General features: G+C 21.9%; 7 protein-coding genes across 7 annotated transcripts; 5 read left to right on the forward strand and 2 right to left on the reverse strand.

Moving 5' to 3' along the window:
* Positions 1-2,371: 2,371 nt before the first annotated feature.
* Positions 2,372-6,372, forward strand: PY17X_0209100 (conserved Plasmodium protein, unknown function; the record flags this gene model as incomplete). The annotated part of the gene is made up of 3 exons (XM_022957957.1): positions 2,372-2,514; positions 2,755-5,075; positions 5,291-6,372. 3 exons carry the CDS (start codon positions 2,372-2,374, stop codon positions 6,370-6,372), a joined length of 3,546 nt encoding a protein of 1,181 aa, XP_022811362.1.
* A 1,028-nt stretch (positions 6,373-7,400) lies between these two features.
* Positions 7,401-8,393, forward strand: PY17X_0209200 (conserved protein, unknown function; the record flags this gene model as incomplete). The annotated part of the gene is made up of 1 exon (XM_720019.1): positions 7,401-8,393. The coding sequence occupies one exon, from the start codon at positions 7,401-7,403 to the stop codon at positions 8,391-8,393; it is 993 nt and encodes a 330-aa protein (XP_725112.1).
* An 848-nt stretch (positions 8,394-9,241) lies between these two features.
* PY17X_0209300 (conserved Plasmodium protein, unknown function) lies at positions 9,242-9,842 on the forward strand (the record flags this gene model as incomplete). The annotated part of the gene is made up of 2 exons (XM_720020.1): positions 9,242-9,452; positions 9,631-9,842. The coding sequence occupies 2 exons, from the start codon at positions 9,242-9,244 to the stop codon at positions 9,840-9,842; spliced, it is 423 nt and encodes a 140-aa protein (XP_725113.1).
* Positions 9,843-10,616: 774 nt separating this feature from the next.
* On the forward strand, positions 10,617-11,407 carry PY17X_0209400 (cyclase-associated protein, putative; the record flags this gene model as incomplete). Its single annotated transcript, XM_022957958.1, has 2 exons — positions 10,617-10,632; positions 10,938-11,407. 2 exons carry the CDS (start codon positions 10,617-10,619, stop codon positions 11,405-11,407), a joined length of 486 nt encoding a protein of 161 aa, XP_022811363.1.
* A 1,177-nt stretch (positions 11,408-12,584) lies between these two features.
* Positions 12,585-14,255, forward strand: PY17X_0209500 (heptatricopeptide repeat and RAP domain-containing protein, putative; the record flags this gene model as incomplete). The annotated part of the gene is made up of 1 exon (XM_723716.2): positions 12,585-14,255. One exon carries the CDS (start codon positions 12,585-12,587, stop codon positions 14,253-14,255), a length of 1,671 nt encoding a protein of 556 aa, XP_728809.2.
* Positions 14,256-14,846: 591 nt separating this feature from the next.
* PY17X_0209600 (conserved Plasmodium protein, unknown function) lies at positions 14,847-15,275 on the reverse strand (the record flags this gene model as incomplete). The annotated part of the gene is made up of 1 exon (XM_723715.1): positions 14,847-15,275. One exon carries the CDS (start codon positions 15,273-15,275, stop codon positions 14,847-14,849), a length of 429 nt encoding a protein of 142 aa, XP_728808.1.
* Positions 15,276-17,952: 2,677 nt separating this feature from the next.
* PY17X_0209700 (apicomplexan amino acid transporter ApiAT8, putative) lies at positions 17,953-19,467 on the reverse strand (the record flags this gene model as incomplete). The annotated part of the gene is made up of 1 exon (XM_022957959.1): positions 17,953-19,467. One exon carries the CDS (start codon positions 19,465-19,467, stop codon positions 17,953-17,955), a length of 1,515 nt encoding a protein of 504 aa, XP_022811364.1.
* Positions 19,468-20,308: the final 841 nt, after the last annotated feature.

The raw sequence follows: 20,308 nt of genomic DNA on the forward strand, positions 1-20,308 counted from the left end.
ATAATTACGAGAAATAAATAATAATAAAATATGTAAAGAACGAAACGTGTATTATTTTTGTATATTTACATTAATAATTCACACACACTTTTTCGCTTTTTTAAATAGTTTTTTCAATGACAAGCATTTTAAAATTTAACATTACAATAATATAATACTTCATAAATGAGAAATTCATAAAATAACTAAATTAATAAGAGATATGCAAAAATTAAGATCATCTTAAATTTTTTATATTATAAATCGTGTTTAATTTGCTACAATATTTTTAATTGTAAATTATACAACGAAATGCCTTTTCACACACTTATGGTTTGTGTTTATTTTTTTTTTGTGAAATATAAAGCTTTATAAAATATATAATTGTCCTGAACTGGCAATAATTTTTTTTTAATTTTCTATACATAGCTAGCTGTAAATTTCACTATTTATAAGCTTGTCTATGAGTATAATATATATTTAATCTACATAAAAAACATATTAATAAAAAATATAGGTCTTATAAAATAAATAATTATAGCTATTTTAATATTTTCCCTTAATTTTATGTCATAGTCATATTTTTTTTCTTTTAATTTTAGCTAAGCCTATACATATAGCATTTCAAAAATTATTTTGACATATTCTCCATTTTCCTCAAAAAGGTTAATAACATAATATTCGTTATTTTATTTTTTTTATTGCATATTCAGCATTGTGTTGTATCATCAATGCTACATTATCTTCATTTTTAAAATAGCCATTTATAAAATATACTTTTTAATGTGTCATTTTTCAAAAAAACACCCTTTATTTTATTAATTGAAGTAAAAAGTGTGAAATATAGCATATTAATTTGCTTCTTCTTATTATTATTATTATTTTCCATAAAGATATGTACAAATTTAGACACATATTTATATACAACGTAAATATGACCTATATGCAATAAATATTATGATCAAATAAACGATGACAAAAATAATATAGTAAGATATAATCATAAGTTTTTATTTGATTAGTATTCAATGTATTTATTCTACATAATTAAATATATAAGTATTTTAAGGACGCTCAACAATTGTCTGCTTATAATTTTATACTTAAGTGCTATCCAAGTAAATACCTTTCATTTCGTTTTGTTTACAATAATTAGTGATGGTAAACATACAGACCCTTTATATATGCATTATGTATATATATTATGAGTAAATATTTTATTATTATTTTATTAAGTGTAAATATATTTAATATTTATTATGCATTCATACATAATTTATACCCAAAGAAAGAAAAATGTAAATCGTTTCTCTATATACTATGAAATAAAAATAGTAATAAAAAATAATCGTTGCTTTTTTTGAACCATTTTACATTGATAATATGAGCAGGAATATGTAATGATAAGTTATGTTGAGCCAGCTTAATATAATTCATTATTTTTATGGAATATTAAATATGGGTATATGTATATATAGGTATGTATATATGATGAAACAGAAAGACAATATATGTGGTAATTGACCAATAAAGAGTGATTGGATTTTCCAAAAGGAAATCATAAAAATAAAAAATATATATATATATATATTTCCATTGGGAATAATAACAACTATCCATGAACATATCCCCATAATAAAATATCTTAAGAACCCATTAAAAAATATATATGGCTAGTAGAACAATATGGGTACATTACATAGACTCGATGCTTTTTATTTCTTTTTTTTCTATAGATATACCTCTAAAGTCCCCATAAAATTTTTATAATAACACGTTTTATAGTATAAGAAAATGCTACAATGTGCAAAACAGAATAATTAAGTAAACCCATCGACTTATTAAGAGGGGTATATATATATATACAAATATTTTCTATATATCTAATTTTCATTAAAATAATATTTCTTTAAAAAGAAAAATTGATATGTATAATAGAAAAAATAAATAAAAAATGTATTTAAATTAGATAAATTCGTATCGGGATTCTATAAAAAAATAAATAATGTAACAAACGGGAAAGAAAAAAAAAATATATATATTTATAAATATAATAAAAAAAACATAATAATTAAAAAAATTATATATGGCAAATGATGAAAAGTATAATTTGGATGTGATAATTTTTAAGTTACAAACAAAAAGGAAAATAAAAAACAGTTTAAGTATTACAAATAAAACTAGGAAAAAAGGAATATAATGAAAGAAAGTGCCAATAATAATAATTCCAGTATAATATGAAAAATAAATTTTAAGGAGTTTCAATTTTTAAAATAATAAAACAATTAGGAGATTATTTCGTGGCTATATATGTGGGCATTATCAAATAACAATAACATGATATCTTATTTTGTTTTATATATCAGGAAACATAACTAGAAATGAATAAAAAATGAATCATATATTTTCATTTGATAGCAATTTGAATAACATATTTTTAGGGGATTATATAGAAAAGTCCGAAAATAGTTGTGAATATTGTACAAAAAGAAAAAGAATATGCAGATGCGATACCATGAAAAGGGAGCTCGGAAGGTACGTCTAATAAAACAAATAAAAAAAAAAAAATATTAAAAATGAATGGAAAACAGTATATATACATTTATGCATATTCCAATTTCCACTTGTGTGTATATCTTTATATTCACATGTATAAACATATATATGAATTTAATGTGTCGGTCTGCATTCATCACTATAATAAAAAATATATATTGCTCATTTTCATCAAAAATATATGTATCCATACTTATTTATTTTTTCTGAATGTTGCAGCGAGCGGACAAAAGATATTGACGAATTTTTGAATCTGAAGAAGTACTATGATGAAATTTGTGAAAAAATTGTAGACAAATATAAAGATGTTGTGAATCGTTTTGAATATGATAAAGATATAGTTATGTATATAAAAAAAAATAAAATAAATGATGAAATAGAATGTGAAGATTGGCTATATTTTTATGAATTGTTAAAAGAAAGAAAAGTTTTAGAAAAATGTATTGATTTGAAACAAAATAAAGAAATAATATCGCTTAATAGTTTTCATTTAGATGAGCAAGCAAATTTCATAAGTTGCTTAAATTATTATATTAAGGTAAATAAATATCATAATATTCATCATAATTGGATGGGGATGAGTATAAACCCATTTAATGAATATGCGAATAATAATTATAATCCAAATGTGTGTACTAATATTCAAACAAATGAATTTAATAATGTTAATAATATAAATGACAAAATTTTTAATGACGATTGTAATGTGTATAGTATAGAAGAAAGTGAAAAAATACACAATATTATATCGCCAGGTGATATAAAAAATGTTCACCCTTTATATTATTACTCGTACATACAAGATAATGAAAAATGGTTATCTGGTATTAACAATTCAGGTAATATTTTACATTTGGAAAATATAGATTATGTATGGAATAAAACAGTTCGAGAAGATAGTAATAAAATAAAATTGTTTCATTTAATAACAGCAAATTGTGTTAAAAATAATGATATGGATTATAATAAAATAAAAACAAAAAAAGAATATAATGAGAATGATATAAATGTTAATATAGAAATCGAAAGAGTTTTATGTATAAGCCAATTAGTTTGTGCTTTAGGTATGATGAATATTGGTGGTTATTTTATTATGAAAATTAAATTATCCTTTGATAATTTTTTATTATCAGTTTTTTCTATTTTATCAATTTGTTTTAAAAAATTAGAAGTATATAGACCATCGTGCTGTTATTTAAGGAATATTATTTTTGTAATAGGTGTTCATTTTAATGGTATTACATCTATATTTTTATCAAGTTTGAAAAATTGTGTAGAAGAATCACAGAGAGAACTAATAAACTTAGTAAATTCAACAAGGAATGGAGATTATTCTAAGGAAAAATCAGACAATACCGAGATGAACAATAAGAAACTGAAGATAACCAATAATAGTGTATCTTCTGATATTTCTTCCACTACTAAAAATGAAAATAGTAAATTTCTGAACCACAGTTTAATACCAAGAAAATGGATAAAGACTAGTTTTTTTCAAGAATATAAAAATTGCATTAACCATTTTATTGATTATCTTATTTATCATTTAAAAAAATGTATAAATTTATCCAATATAAATTTGATAAAAAAAAATATAGAAAATACAAAAAATACTTATATATCTCAGTTTTTTGAAGAACATAAAATTGTAGATATTCTGAAAAAGGATAAATTAGTGCATAAATTGCTTGACCATATTTATTATGAAAACTGTTTAGATGAAAAAAATAATAAATTTAATGATTTCGGAGAAAAAGATGACGAAATCGATTTCATCTTACCAAATAATTTATTAGAAAATTCTGAACAAGAAATATTTTTTAGTAATAAATTTTTTTCTAAAATAAAAAATACTATTCTTCATTATCAATCAGAAGAAAAAGGAATATATTTTAAAAATAATTACAACATAAATATATATTGTAATAATAATATAGAAAATTATAGGAAAAACATTACATCTTTACTAAAAAAAATAAAATTTAAAAATATAAGCAATATTAATAAAGCAACTGAATTATTCCAATTAGATCAAGCCATTTTAAAAAAAAGAGTGTTTTTAAGAGATAAAGGCTTGTTCTCAAATCATGAAATGGAATTTATTAATTTATTAAAAAAACAAGCATATTTTACAAATAAAAATTGGTTCAAATGTTATTTACAAAATGATATATTAAATTTTGAAAACCCATTTTATTCATCTAAAACCTTATTTAAAGATCTTCTAAAATGTAGATATTATATATATTACAAAAATTGTGATATACATATAAACAGTTTTAAGCAAATATTAAAGCAATATGAACCAATAAGTACTTCTTATATTCATTATGAACTATATTCAAGTGTTATCGATTGTCTATTTGTTTTAAAAAATTGTGCAGGATTTGATATATTTAAAGACTCGAGCTTTATACAAAATTTTTTAGTTATAAGTACAGAAAATTGCATTTTTAATTTTTTTACAAAATTTCAAACTGGATATCATGTAGCATTGGAGAGTAATGACCCAACATCAATAAATTCGAATTATACTAACTTAGGTATGTTCCTTTTTTAAATTATTGTGCTTGTGTGTGTGTGTGTGCAAATTCGTTATAAACTAATTTTGACCTGATTTGTTCATGCAATTGTAAAAAAAATTACAATTTTTTCCTGACATGTCAGAAAATAAATATGATATTTGTATTTGACACATTGATGTAGATAAATGTATAATGACATAACAACTATTTTTCCCCATCATGTTTTTTTCCAGGAACTGAAGCAAATACAGATGATTATGTAATTCATGTGAATGTGGGAAATATGTACGAAAAGAGACAATCCTATAAATTATTTAGTGAATTACTAATTCAAAAATTAAAAAGTAAAAATGTTTGTTCCTTTATTTATATTGACTTGAACACGATTTTTCCAAATTATGTTCATCTCGTTGAGAAAGAAATAAAAGTAAAAAATTACTTTATTTCGAGTTTAATAATAGCTTTTAATTATTTAAAGAAAGAAGGAAATATGATAATACGATTAAGTAGCGTATTAACATTTTTTACAGTAGGGTTAGTGTATATATTATTTTGTTGTTTTGAAAAGGTAAGTTTTTTTGTTCCACCATCATGTGATGATATAAATATTGATTTTTATATTTACTGTTTTAATTTTAATGAAAATTATATATACCGCCATTATATCCAATATATATGGGATGCTGTAATATGTAACCAGCATATAAATGAAAAATTTAATAGTAAAGAAATGGGGATAAATAACATTACTAATAAATCTTTAGAAACCGGATCAAAAAAAAGAAAAAGTGATATATACTTTTCAATTCCTCTATATTTTGTCATGAATAAACATTTTGTACTATTTATTAAAAAATTTAATTCATTTTATATTAAAAATCATATAAATATATGTTTGAATTTTATAAAAGAACCAAAATATTTTAACCACCACAAATCAATGATAAAATCATTATTAACTAATTTTTTTAAAGCATATATTTTATGTGATAATTCATATGAACAAATATATAAATCGATAACAATACATTATAATATATTTCACAAAAAGGAAGATATTTCAGATGATGAAGACGAAGATGAGGAAGATGAACATCTTGATAAACATGGAAATTTTAATAATAATTTAGAAGATGGATCTGGGAATAATAACTTTAAACATTTATTTGATTTAAGAGATAAAAAAAAAAATGATATTTGGGAACCAAACAAATATGAAAATTCTTCTGGAGAATCTGATTATTCATTGATTTATGAATATAAAAATGTACCTAGTGAAATATCGATCTCAGAAACAGCCTGGGATAGTCCTTAACATCTTATAAACTTGAGGTCAATCCGTTATTTTGATTTTGCATTATTTATATAATGTATATGTATCGATTTATACACATATGTTTTTTAATTGTTATATAAAAGTGGCATGTAGTGGGAAATGTGAACCTTTTCCATACTGCATTTGGCACATATACATATACACATACATATATGTATACATTTTTACTTTATATAAAAACTATTAAACTTTTTTGTACCTTTGATATGGTAAAATGTTAAATTTCCATTTCATCATACTGTCATCATTTTAATATAACACTGATATTAATAATGGCGATACTACTATAATATCGATTTAAAACATAAAATGTTAGTCTTGCATATAACAAACTTGACTAGCCACCTATTATATATTTCATTTAAACAAAAATATAAAAAATTTCTACAATGTTATTAAAAATGCTTGCCACATATGTTCATATACGAACATCCAGATGTAGATATATGATCAATGATTGCTGCTTATATGCATATTTGTTAAGTTAGTCAAATAAAACATCAAAAGGTTTAAATATCGGACTAATATATATAATATAAAACAGTAAAAAAATAATTATTAAGTAATAAGGTACAAACCCTTCTTCTATTATTCATATTATTGAGATTTTTGAATGGTTGATTGCATTTTTTCTGCGCATTATATAATACGCTTTACGTAAAAGGGTTAAGGAAAAAAGGGCAAACGAATTTGTTTTTTTCATCCTGTGCATCGAAATATATTTTATGCATCCTTCGATTATGCACTTTTTCCAAAGTCATAAATATTTCTATACCAATTTTTATACATACATACATCTTGACATATTGTTGATTTTTTTTTTACAAAAATTTAAGTTTAGTTTTTCGGCTTATAGTTTTTCAGCTTTTATGTACTGCAATTATATGTTTGAAAATTATAATTAAGAAAAAAGTTAGTAAAATTTTAGAACTTTGCAAATATTCTTAATTTCAGAAAAGTCACCAAATGAATGAATAATTTGAGCAACAGTTTACAATAAAAGGGGTATGGCAATAAATTTGTGTAGAATATTGCGAAGAAGTAATAGAAAATGGGGAAATGACTGGAAAAATAATGTAAATTTGAATGTAAACAAAAATGATAACGAATCTGGAAAGGTAAATGAAACATTTGATGAGCCATTAAAAGAGGATGAGGGATACCCATCTTATATTCAACCAAGTGGAAATAAAACAAATTGGTCAGAAAATTGGAGAAACGAAAATGAGAAAAAAAAAAAATATAATTTTTCTATATCAGAAAATTATGCATATAATGTACCATATAATTATAAAATTGTCATACCTCCATCAAAAAATAAAACAAAACAAGGTGATGAAAGAGAAATAAAAGAAGAATATAGTAGAGACGTAAGTAATAACTTAACTTATACAGATTATTGTGGATTTAGAAATCCAACTTTAGAAACTTTTGATAATTATAGATATTGGCAAGATAGTGGATTCAAAAAATTTATGAATAGAATTTTTCCCATTAAAATACCAGAACATAAAAAAATAAATCCATTATTAAGAGAATATATTTACTTCTTACATTCCTTAGACCCTTTTCGATTTACATTTAAAAAAATAAGTGAAAGATATTTTTTATCGGAAAATTGTATAAAAGCAATATACAAAGAAGAAAGCGTAAAAAAATTTTTAGAAGAAAATCAATTATGTGATGATAAAACAAAAAGAATATCAAAAAAAGAAGCAGTATTAAAAATAAAAGAATTAATTTATTCAAAAAAAATTGGATATAAAGATATTGGGGATTATGAAAATCTACAAAATGAACAAGATGAATTTCAAGGATATAAAAATACTTTTGATCAAATTAACAGACAAATTATTCAGGTAGAATCTATTTCAGCATTTCCATTGCCTGATAGACGAAATCCAGTTCCTAAAAGGGTCGATATTGACATTCCTGTATTTAATTCAGCTAATGTTAAAATCATGAATTGGATTAATCCTAATGATAAAGTAATATTTTGAGCTAGCCAAAAGAGAAGAAATATATATTTACCTGAATTTTATTTATTCTATGAAAATATCTCAATACTAATTTAATATGTCATGAATTTACACACGCACACGCATACATACATATATGCCACCTTAAAATTATGTTTTCTGTAAAAACGACGGTTTTACTTAACCTGCGTTAGACTGCATACATATTTGCACATACTCATTTCTATTTTTTATGTTCATTTTTTATGTTCATTTTTTGTTCATTTTTTATGTTCATTTTTTATGTTCATTTTTTATGTTCATTTTTGGTGTGCGTATACATTTAAATATATATGCCCCTTTATTCGCGCGCATTAATTTTTTTTAAATTTCCGTCGAAAACTGTCCTAAAAAACGGCGTGCAATACTACCCATAACTTTTATATATTTATATGTTTACATTTTTCCCCATTTTATATGTTTACACTTTTTGTGTGTACTAATATAATAAATGGAAATACAACGGAAACACATAATTTATTCAAATTAAGTGATATTGCAATTTTATAACAAAGTGGCGTATACAACAAATATTGTAGCAGTGTACATATTATTTTACAACTATTTTTCTGAAAAATGCAAATTTTTTTTTTTTAATACCTTTGCACATTTTTTTAACACTGAAAACTGGCATTAATTTTGTTGATATATTTCAAATAAAATAAAATAAAATAAAAATAAAATAAGGAAAACAATTTAAGGAAAACAATTTAAGGAAAACAATTTAAGGAAAACAATTTAAGGAAAACAACTTTCCTTTTTGTTTTACCTATTCTCCACAATCGAAAATGTTATTCTAATTTTTTTTTGTTATTATATTATTACATAAAATGAAAGGGTTTTGGAGGCAAATATTTTTTTTTCTCTTAATTTTTGGAATTGTATATGCTAAGGAAGATATTAGGATTAAAAAAAAGAACAGTCATTTTAGAAATAAATTTAAACAAAAAAATAAAACAAATAATTTAAATAATGAAACACCAAAAAATTTTTTACAACTAAAATCAGCACATATATATAACCCATCATTAGCTTATAGAGGTTAAAATTTAAACCAATTTATTTACATATTAATTGTGTGCACACATATGTATAGAATAATAATAATGTCTATTATTTATATGACCCATATTTCTTTTATTCGAAAAAAAAAAAAAAAAAAAAAATATATATATATATATACATAGCAACCAAATTTTATGAGAATTTTTTTTTGCAGACTTTTTCACAAACAATGCTATGGGCACATCAACAATTTATTATTCCAGATTGATGTGGGGAGGAGTCATATTTTTAGTTATGTTTTTATTAGTAAGCAGTATAGGAATATATTTATATGTTGACAATTTGGAAAACAGTTATCCAAAAAATAGACATAGAAATAACCCAGTCAATTATTATAATGCAAATCCAATTGTACCATATCCATAATGAGATATGTACATATGGATATATCCTATTTGTAAATATAAAATAATATATAATGAAAAAAAAAAAAAAAAAAAAAAAAAATTATTTTTTTTAATATTTTACATTTTTTGGAAAAAAATAATAATAATAATATGATCTATAAAAACTTTAGAAAGATAAATATAGGTATTATAATATTTAATAATGTCTATGAAAATTATACAAATATGCTCATATATTTTTTATTATTAGTATTTACAAATTTTCTAAATGTGTACAAACGATTTAGTATTTATATTTGAATGCTTTTTTATTTTACCCAAAATTTTTGATATTTTTTTTGGCGATTTTTCTCGTTTAGTTAATTCATAACTCTATGTTTTTTTTTTTGTTTCCATTTTAATCTTTTTTATTTAACCATTGTAAGGTTAAAAAAATAAAAAAATAAACCGATTGTATTTTTTTTTAAAACACATTTGTGTTAACGTGTATGTGCATATTTCATCATCAAGCACGCCCATGATATTGTCATTAAAAAAATGGTAATTTAAAAATGGTAATTTAAAAATGGCAATTTAAAAATGACAATTTATAAAATGACAATTTATAAATGAATAAGATAAGGCAAATGGTTAAATGTCTTAAAAGTTACACAAAAAATATATTTCGGCTTGTTTATAATTTCTATTTCAGAAGAAATATTATTTATGTATAAATAATAACAATAAAATATCAAATAAAAAAAAATATTTAAAAGGAATAAAACAATTTACCATAAAAATATAAGAAATCACCATGGCTAGCAAACCAAGTAACTTTATTTATTTATTTATTATGAAATAATTCATAAAATGCATACAGTTTTAAACAATTAAAGATAAGGATATACATTTACTATTTACACATTTTAAATTGAATATACTTAATTGATTTATTTTTATTTTTCCGAAATTTGTGTATGTATATGCATGTGTGTATGGTCATAAGTGAGATATTATTATTTTTTCCCACATTTTTTTCACATTTTTTTTTACACTTTTTTTCACATTTTTTCCCATTTTTTCACATTTTTTCACATTTTTTCACATTTTTTCCCATTTTTTCCCACACTTTAAGGCTTAAATTTGAAAGATAATCAATGGGAAGTGTGCAATTACAAAAATGAAAAAAAAATTAAATTAGAAAAAGTAGAACTTAACAATTCTGTAAATATATATAATTGTGAAAATACAAATTTTACTATTGAGAATCCAAAATTTAAATCATTACAAATTCAAAAATGTGGAAAATGTAATATTGTTTTAAATAACTTAATTTCTTCGATTGAGATAATAGATTGCAAAAAAATTAAAATTCAAGTTTTAGGAAAATGCTCATCAATATCTATAGATAAATGTATAGGAGTTGAAATATATTTATCAAAAGAAAACACAGAATCAGAATTTACTACTGCATTATCTTCTGAAATGAATGTTCATTTTGAAAAAAATGGTGAATGGAAAGAGCTTACAATTCCAGAACAATATCAGCATACTTTATGTGGCGGTAAATTAAATACAAGGGTTTCTGATTTGTATAATTATTAAAAAGGAACTAACATATTTCATAGTTTTTTCCTTTTATAGGACCTTTCTATTGATAATTTAAAAAATAGCTACTTAATATGAGTATATAAAACTAGCTACTTTTTTTAATGTATATTAATAAATATTAATTTTTTTTTATCCATTTTTACAACCCAAGTTCGTTTATTATTTTAGTTGCTATATTATGTAGCTATTAAATATTGTTTTACCAGTTTATGCAATTTTACATTTTTTACATGGAAAAATTAGTTCCCTTTTTCTATTACCAGTATTTATAGGACTGTTTAAAGGAAAGCATTAATAATATGCTTACGTTTTTCGAAAAAAGTAAAAAAAAAAAATAAAAAAAAAAAAATAAATATATTATAAACAAGTATTCGTAATAATAAATAAAACATGATAAGGCATTACATATGGTGTATGAAAAGGAACACAATTTTTTATTTGGTCATTTATTCTACTCATTATGCGGTTATTTTTCCAATTATATATTATGTGTGCATATATAGGTGATTTTCCAAAAATACTGTGACGTCGCTTAATAGTATGAAATGGTGATATATCACACCAGTTAATTTTATAAATAACGATAAAATTAAAATATTTTTTATGGATATATGTAAATATGTATTACATTTATATAAGAAAAATGTGGAAAAGTTTTATAATGTTGAAAAAATATACACAAGCCTAAACTAAAGCTATATATGCATAAAATTATTTAATTTCGTTAAAACCGACAAAACTTTATATTTACCCAATTGTATGAAAAAAAAAAAAAAAAAAAAAAAAAATATATATATATATATATATATATATATATATATATATATACATACATATATACATACATATAATACGTAGATATCTCGTAGGAGCATTTATATAGTTGAGAGGGCTAACATAAAGGGGAATAATATTGTACAGTTTTAATTATATTATATAAATAAAGGCTGCATAAATAATTTATTCATAAAAGGCTTATTCATAAAAAGATTATTACGGTATTATACATAATTTTTTTTTAAATTATAGAATAATATACATAGCTGGAATATACCTTTCAAACATTTCAGTGAAATATTTATTTTTTTTACATAGCATATTGAATATATATATTATCACGATTTTTCTGAATAACGAAACAATATATCCAATATACGTTATAAATACAAAAATGAGGTTTTTAAAAAATGTTGTAAGCAAATGTGAAGTCGGAAATGTGTTGAATAAGAGTAATATAAAATCCAATTCGAAATTAACCAAAGTAAGGGAAATATGTAACATAGCATATAATGGTAAAACAAACTTTCAAATTTATAATAAATATGGTATGTTTTTTCAACGAAATGTAGCTACTAATGTTTTAGAAAAAAAAAAAGATTTTTCTGTAGAAGAACAAATGTCAAATGATGAAGTAATTCGATTTTTTGAAGATAACAAAAATATGAATATAGATAAATTATATAATTTAATTAAAAATATAAGTAGACAAAAAATTGATGAAAGAAGAAAAATTGTAGAAAATGAAAAATTTTTTAATATTCTCGAAGAAATAGAAAATCGTATTAGTATTATGAATACTAGATATTTATGTAATTTTTCATTACGATTAGTTAGTATATCTATAAATAATGATGAAATAAAAAAATTATTAACAAAAATTAGTGAAAATTTATTAAAAAAAATGAATGTAAGCCCTCGTGATTTAGTTGGAACATGTTATGCTTTAAGTTTATGTAATAATATGAATGAATATTTTTTTGAACACATTAAAAAAGAAACTATTGCTAATATAGATGCTTACACACCTACATTATTAACACAATTATTAGAAAGTATGAGATTATCTCAAAATTTAGATGTTGAACTAACTAATTTAATAGTAGAAAAAATGTGTGAAGAAATTGATCGATTTACTACTAAAGATGTAACATTAGCTTTAAAAACATTATCTATGGCTGGAATACCACGTGGATTTTTAATTCGTCGTTTATGTAATCTTGTTTTTGATAATATATCTCATTTTCATTATTCCGCATTAGTTAATATTATATATAATTTAACTAAACTAAAATTTACAACATCAAATCATATAGATGTAATATATAAAAATGTCGAAGAACATTTATATAATTGTAATGTAAATACATTATCTGAATTATTATATACATTTTATATGAATGAAATAAATGAAGAAAATAAAATAAAAAAAATTTTTGAAAATATTAATTATAATAATTTTAATACAGCAAAAACTGCAGTTATTATTGATTTTATACATGCAGCAACTTATTATAACACTTATATAGAAAAAGAAAAACTCTTAAATTTAATCGATATATTATTTAAAAGAAATGTTCCAAAATCCTTAACTTTAATTGCAAAAATAAGAGAGCCTATATATTTTCTATCAGAAGATTCAACATTTAAATATGACATAAATAATATATCTCCATCTTGGTTAAACACAATGAATGATTTTTTAAGAATAGATCATGAAAAATTACAAGCTCTTAAAACTTTTCATGAAGTACAAAATGTTTTAAATTCGGTTGCTCCAAATTTTAAATTAAATTTTGTTCCCTTACAAATTACTAATTCATATTCTGTTGATTTTATCGAAAATGAAAAAAAAATTATTATAGATCTTGATACAATTGTAAGACACACATCTTTTCAAATTAAGCACAAATATTTTGAAAACTTAGGATATAAAACAGCCAAAATACATTTCTGGAAATGGAGAAAATGTAGATCAGAAAAAGAACAACAAAACTATTTGTCTGATATTTTATATTCTGTTACAGATCAAAAGAAAAATGTTGAAGATACAAGTGAAAATTAACACACATATCTAAATGGAAACAAATGTAGAGTATCAAAATAAATAGGTATCTAATAATGATAAATAATTAAGATGGTAATTAATTTTTTTTTATTTTATTCTTATTTTTCTTTGTTTAAACAAAATTTAAACTTTTTTTTTTTTTTTTTTTTATTATTTTCCACCATTTATATAGCACTAATATTCATATATAAATGTTTATACTATCTGACGTTTGGAAATAATTTCATTTTTTATTTTATTAATAATCTTATAAAATTTTAACACATTTATCCAAAATAAAACACTAAAATTTTTTGCTATTGCTTATGCATATTTCCCATATATAAAATCAGCTAGCCATTATTCATATTTTTTTTTTTTATTAAGAATTATATATGCAATATCGCTAGCTAAATATAATAGCTTTAAAAACATATATAAAGGAAATACTTTATGATATTGTCATTTGATCGTTGTGTGTGTGTGTAAAGGAACGGAATATGGAATTTGGTTACTTATGTAACTAAAGAAAAAATTAATTCATACACAAAAAAATAAAAAATAAAAAATTATGATAAGATTAAAAAATTATGATAAAAATAAAACATGTTAAAGATCTTTGGTGCCGTCCTTGCCCTCCTTATGAAATGATAAATTTTGCGAAAAAGAATATTCTTTTAAATCTGGAGATTTGTATTTAAATCTGCTTGTTTCATTAAAAATTTTAAAATATTCTAACACCTTAATATAATTTGTTGGTTTTTTTGTGTCATTTTGTTGACTTATTGATGATAAACATTGTAAATATCTCGTGCCTTCAATTTTACATTTGGAAAATGTGTGTGGATATTTTCTTAAGCAATTAATAAATTTTCCCCATAAACTATCACAAGGATTTTGTTCGGAATCCCTTTTATGTTTTTTTTGAATTTTGTGTAAAATTTCTTTCCCTTGCCACCATTCAATTAAGGGAAAATGCTTTTGTAATTTAGCCACTGGAAAGAGTAACTCGTTATTTCGTTTTTTACTATAGCTCATTTATTTGTTATGTAGGAAAAAAAAAAATATAAAAGTTAGAAATTAAAAAATATGGTAACATTAAATAAAATTATATGAAACACAATTTTTGGAAATATAGCTACAAAAAGGGCATATACATAATGTTTTGTGTATTTTGTAATTCTTTTAACAATTTTAAATTCATTTTATATGTAAATAAAAAATAAATTTTTTTATGTGTATTTTATATAAAATGTATTTTTCTTTTCATACCATCACACAATATTGCTATATTGTATATATTACATTTTTATTAAAATTATTTCAATTGCATTAATTTTATTATGCTTATTTTTGTTTAAATGTCTAGCTATTTTTTTTTTTTTTTTTTAAACAATGAAACCCCTTATTTATGCTGCTATATTTATTAACATGTAAAATGAAAACCCCAATAAGCTAATAATTCTATATAGTTTTATAGCTTTAAAAATATAGCGATACAAAAAAAAAAAAAAAAATATATATAGCTATATGTGTATAAATAAGTATCGCCAAATATATATGACATAATAATATTTATTGCATGCATTTTTTACGTTTACTTTTTTAAATTAATTACATTATTTGTAACATGAAATATTATATTTATATAATATATATATATATATATTTTTTTTTTTTTTCATTTAAAAATATATTTTATTTTAAACTTTTTATTCATAAAAATTTTATTTTTATTTATATATATTAAAATGGCACAATATTTTTAAGTATCTTTGGATATGTGAATAATATATTTCACATTTATCCTTTTAATTTTTTTACGAAACAAATTTGAACTAATGCTTATATTTTTATAGGTATATTATTTTATTTAATTTTATATATATTTTATTGTGTATTTTTTTTAAACCTATATTAATAATTATGTATGTCATATAATGTATTGATATATTTTTGTAAATATGATAAAGAATGTTTAAGTGTCAATGAAAAATATGTTAAATGCTTGTGGGGGGTAACAATGAGGCGAAATTGTTATTTCAAAGGAATTGCAAATATTATAAGAGAAATAGAGGAGGGTCGAAGATATGATAGCCTGTAAAATTTTTTATAGTAAAAATAAGAAATATAAATGAGGATTTATATTTTGTGTGAAAAATGTTTAGATAGGTAGAGAAATCCTGGATGGTATAAAAAAATAGAAGAATGAAATAAAATGATTATATAATTGTTATGAAAATAGTTTTTTCACTTTTGGATATTTTCATTTTGTATACGATAATGTTTCCAAAACTATGTGGGACTGAGCCATTATAGTGGAAATCGAGTTGTATTATAATTAGAAGTAATAGTGACATATCTCAAGATATGATGAGAAAGGCAAGATTTTTTCCCCCAACTTTTTGTTTGATAATGATATGTGAAATGCTGAAAAGATATATGGGGTGGATATAATAATAGTGATAATATTGTTCATGATTTGATACGTGGATAGAATATGGATATATATATATTTTACATTCAAATTTAACACAATAATGTTACTTGCAGAAAATATACAGAAAATTTTTTTCAAGATTTTCATTTCTTCTGTCAGGAAAGTCCCCGAGATAAACAATTAATTTATTAAAAGTTTTACAGGAAAGCTAATAACTTAATTAGTTATTTATCTTGTAGTTTTCCCATATAAGAATTTTTTATTCTTTTTAAGGGATTATATATGAAATAGCGAGTTCAATGTAGCATGTGTTATTGTTTTATAATAACATCACAGAATGGGGCTTATAGTATGTTAAATTTGAACGTAATATGTATATGGCTTCGCTATACGTATGCGGAATCCACGTGCATGCATATATATGTGCAACATCGTGGGTGAAACGACCATTTTTTTCTCACCGGCGCCTTACCAGGCTTTATTTTGATTTTAGCTCTTTTTCTTTTTGTATTTTTGCTTAATTTTTGCATTTTTCATAATTTTTCACAATTTTTACATTTTCCATAACTTACATTTTTTAGTACAAATAGACAAATAATTCGATAAAGAATTTATCATCACTATTCATGGGGTCCTCCTTTTGGGAGAATAATAACTGACATGATATACTGAATACACAATGGTGTGTGTAAAATATGTGTGCATTTACCAACTATTTAAACATAACTAGTTAATTTTTATGAGGTTTTGTTAAGAAAAATATGCTTTGCACTAAATTTTAAAACATAACAAATTATAAAAAAAATAAAGCAAAAAATAAAGCAAAATTAAAAACATCAACAAAAAATGTTCATTTAAAAAAAATAGCAAAATTCGAATTTATGCATAACTTTAAATAAACAAAATAAAATAGATGATGACGAATGAGAATTATAAAATCATTGTAACGCCACTAATGAAAAGTAAAATAAATTATACAAATTAAGAGGAAAAAATAGCACAATTTCCTAATGTATATATAGGAATTGAGTAAGCATTTTTTGTTCGATTTTTATCGTATCGTTTTTTTAAATAATGCTAAATAGGTACATTTGGTTTGGCTAAATAGGTGCATTTAGTTTGGTTAAATTAGTATATATGAAAATTCGGTTCATTATGATGATAAAATTATTTATTGTAAAAAATAATAAATAATTTAAATTGAGTATAATACTTTTGAAATGTCTATGAATTTTATTAGTTTTGTGGGTATGATAAAAAGGTTAATGAATAAAATTAGTCTTGAATTTGATTGTTTTCTGAATTTGTAGATTCAATATTTTTTTCATAATTTCTAGTATATAAAATGCTTAGTGGTAAAAACATAATAATAAAAGAAATAGCTAAAAGTATTGATATATTTGTGGGATCATTTTTATTTCCACTTGAATTTGAAATATTGTCATAAAGCTTTTCACAAAATAAAGAAAAAATTCCACCAAATAAACTTGTTATACCCAATAATTTTCCAAAAACAACTGAAGGAAAAGCATTTAATAAAAAACAATAAATTTGACTAGTATATATACTAGCTGCACACATATATAAAAATGCAGAAATTAGTCCAGCGACTTGATGTTTAATTAAAGCTGTTAAATGCATAAGAGCTGAAAATGCATTCATAAGAATTATAATAATTGCAGCACCATATTTATTTATAAATCTACCAAATATAATACATGGGATAAATGATATTGGCATTAAAATGTTAATAACATTTATTATAGATTTATTATAACTAAAATATATATCTGTAACCATACCGTAAAAAACAGTAGAAATATTAAATAATATAAAATATACAATTATACATATACTTGGATAACTTAATAATACTTTAAAAAATAACAAAATACTTTGTTTGTGAAAATCATCTCCTTCTATTATATTTTTAGTAATTTCATTTTTATTTTCATTATTAGAAATATTTTTTTTTCCATTTTTGATTAAAGATGGTTGCATCTCTATATCATTACAACTATTTTGTTCTTTATTTTTTGCATCTGATTCTTGATCATTTTCTAAATAATAATCCAAACCTTTAAATGGTTTCATAGGTAATAAAAATATTGCAACTAACAAACAAGGAATTAATATTATAAATATATATCCATAACAAATATAATAAAATGGAAGATGTGGATATTTTTTATAAATAAAATTTAATGTAGCTGGAACAGCAAAACTTAAAGATGCAGCAGCTCCAATTACTGTCAATATAAATGTTGAAATATCTGGATATAAATTTGAAACTGTTAATATTGGTATGAATGCAGTATCTGCCCCTAATCCTAAAAATACGAACCCAATTAATGTTGTATCTATTTTTGTAGAATCAATTGATAAAAATATCCATGAAATTATATTAAAACCTTGCCCAATTATTGCTGTAAATTTTGGTCCAATATGATCATATAAAAATCCACAAAAAACTGACATAGTAAAATGTATAGCTAATGTCATAGGATATAAATTATTTATTTTTTTATATTGTGGTGATAATGTTATATCATCATATTTATTAACATTTAAATGTTCATATTTTCCTACACTTAATAATAAATTTCTTATCGCCGTCCAATCAAAATATATACATGCAGATGCTGCTGTATATATTACTATTATTAACAATAAATAAAATCGATGAATATTCAATGGTGTTTTTTGTTTTGCTCCGGGTAAGTTTGGATTAGTTTTAAGGCGCATGCCTTTAAGGAAATTTGCAATTCTTGTACAATTTGATTCACTCATTTTGGAATAAATATATTTTATATACTCAATTTTGTTATTAACTTATTATAATTTTTTTATACTTTAAATGTATGTAATAATATTGCGAAAATTTGGGGAAATTTTCTGAATTTGTACCAACCAAAGGGAAAGAAACTGTATATCTGTTCTGATTGCTATATGACACACATATATATATATATATATATATATATATATATATATATATATGCACATATATCTATTTTATTCAACTATCATATGAAGGATATTCGTATACGTAATTATATATAATCGAAATGTGTTAAATAATGGGCAATATATTTTGAAAAATGTACCCAGACATGTATCAAATTTAATTAAAAAAATAAAAAATAATAAAAATAATAAAAAAATAATAAAAAAAATGATAAAAATAATAAAAAAAATTATAAAAAAAATGATAAAAATAATGATAAAAATAATGATAAAAATAATGATAAAAAAATAATAAAAAAAATGAACCCAAGTAGTTAACTAATACGAGACTCCAACTCTGGAGATATTGCTGGTAACCAAAAAATATATTTATAAAATTGTATAATGAATAAACAGAAATATAAAAAATGTAAAATTACGAATAGCAAAATTAGCCGAAAAGGCAACTCTTCATTTTCTTTGTCAAATTTAAAAAAAAAAATAAAATTAATTAATATATAGGATGCAACATATATATTTATTTATCATATAATAAGGGGCAAAACGTATTCAATTGTTTTTATATATTTTTAATAATTATTTGGAACGAAAAATAATATTGTATACTATCAGAACAAAAACAAAATATTTTTCTCCATATATATAAATGCATAATATTTTTGTA

This window comes from Plasmodium yoelii (genome assembly GCF_900002385.2).
Source record: "Plasmodium yoelii strain 17X genome assembly, chromosome: 2".
NCBI classification, from domain to species: Eukaryota; Apicomplexa; class Aconoidasida; order Haemosporida; family Plasmodiidae; genus Plasmodium; species Plasmodium yoelii.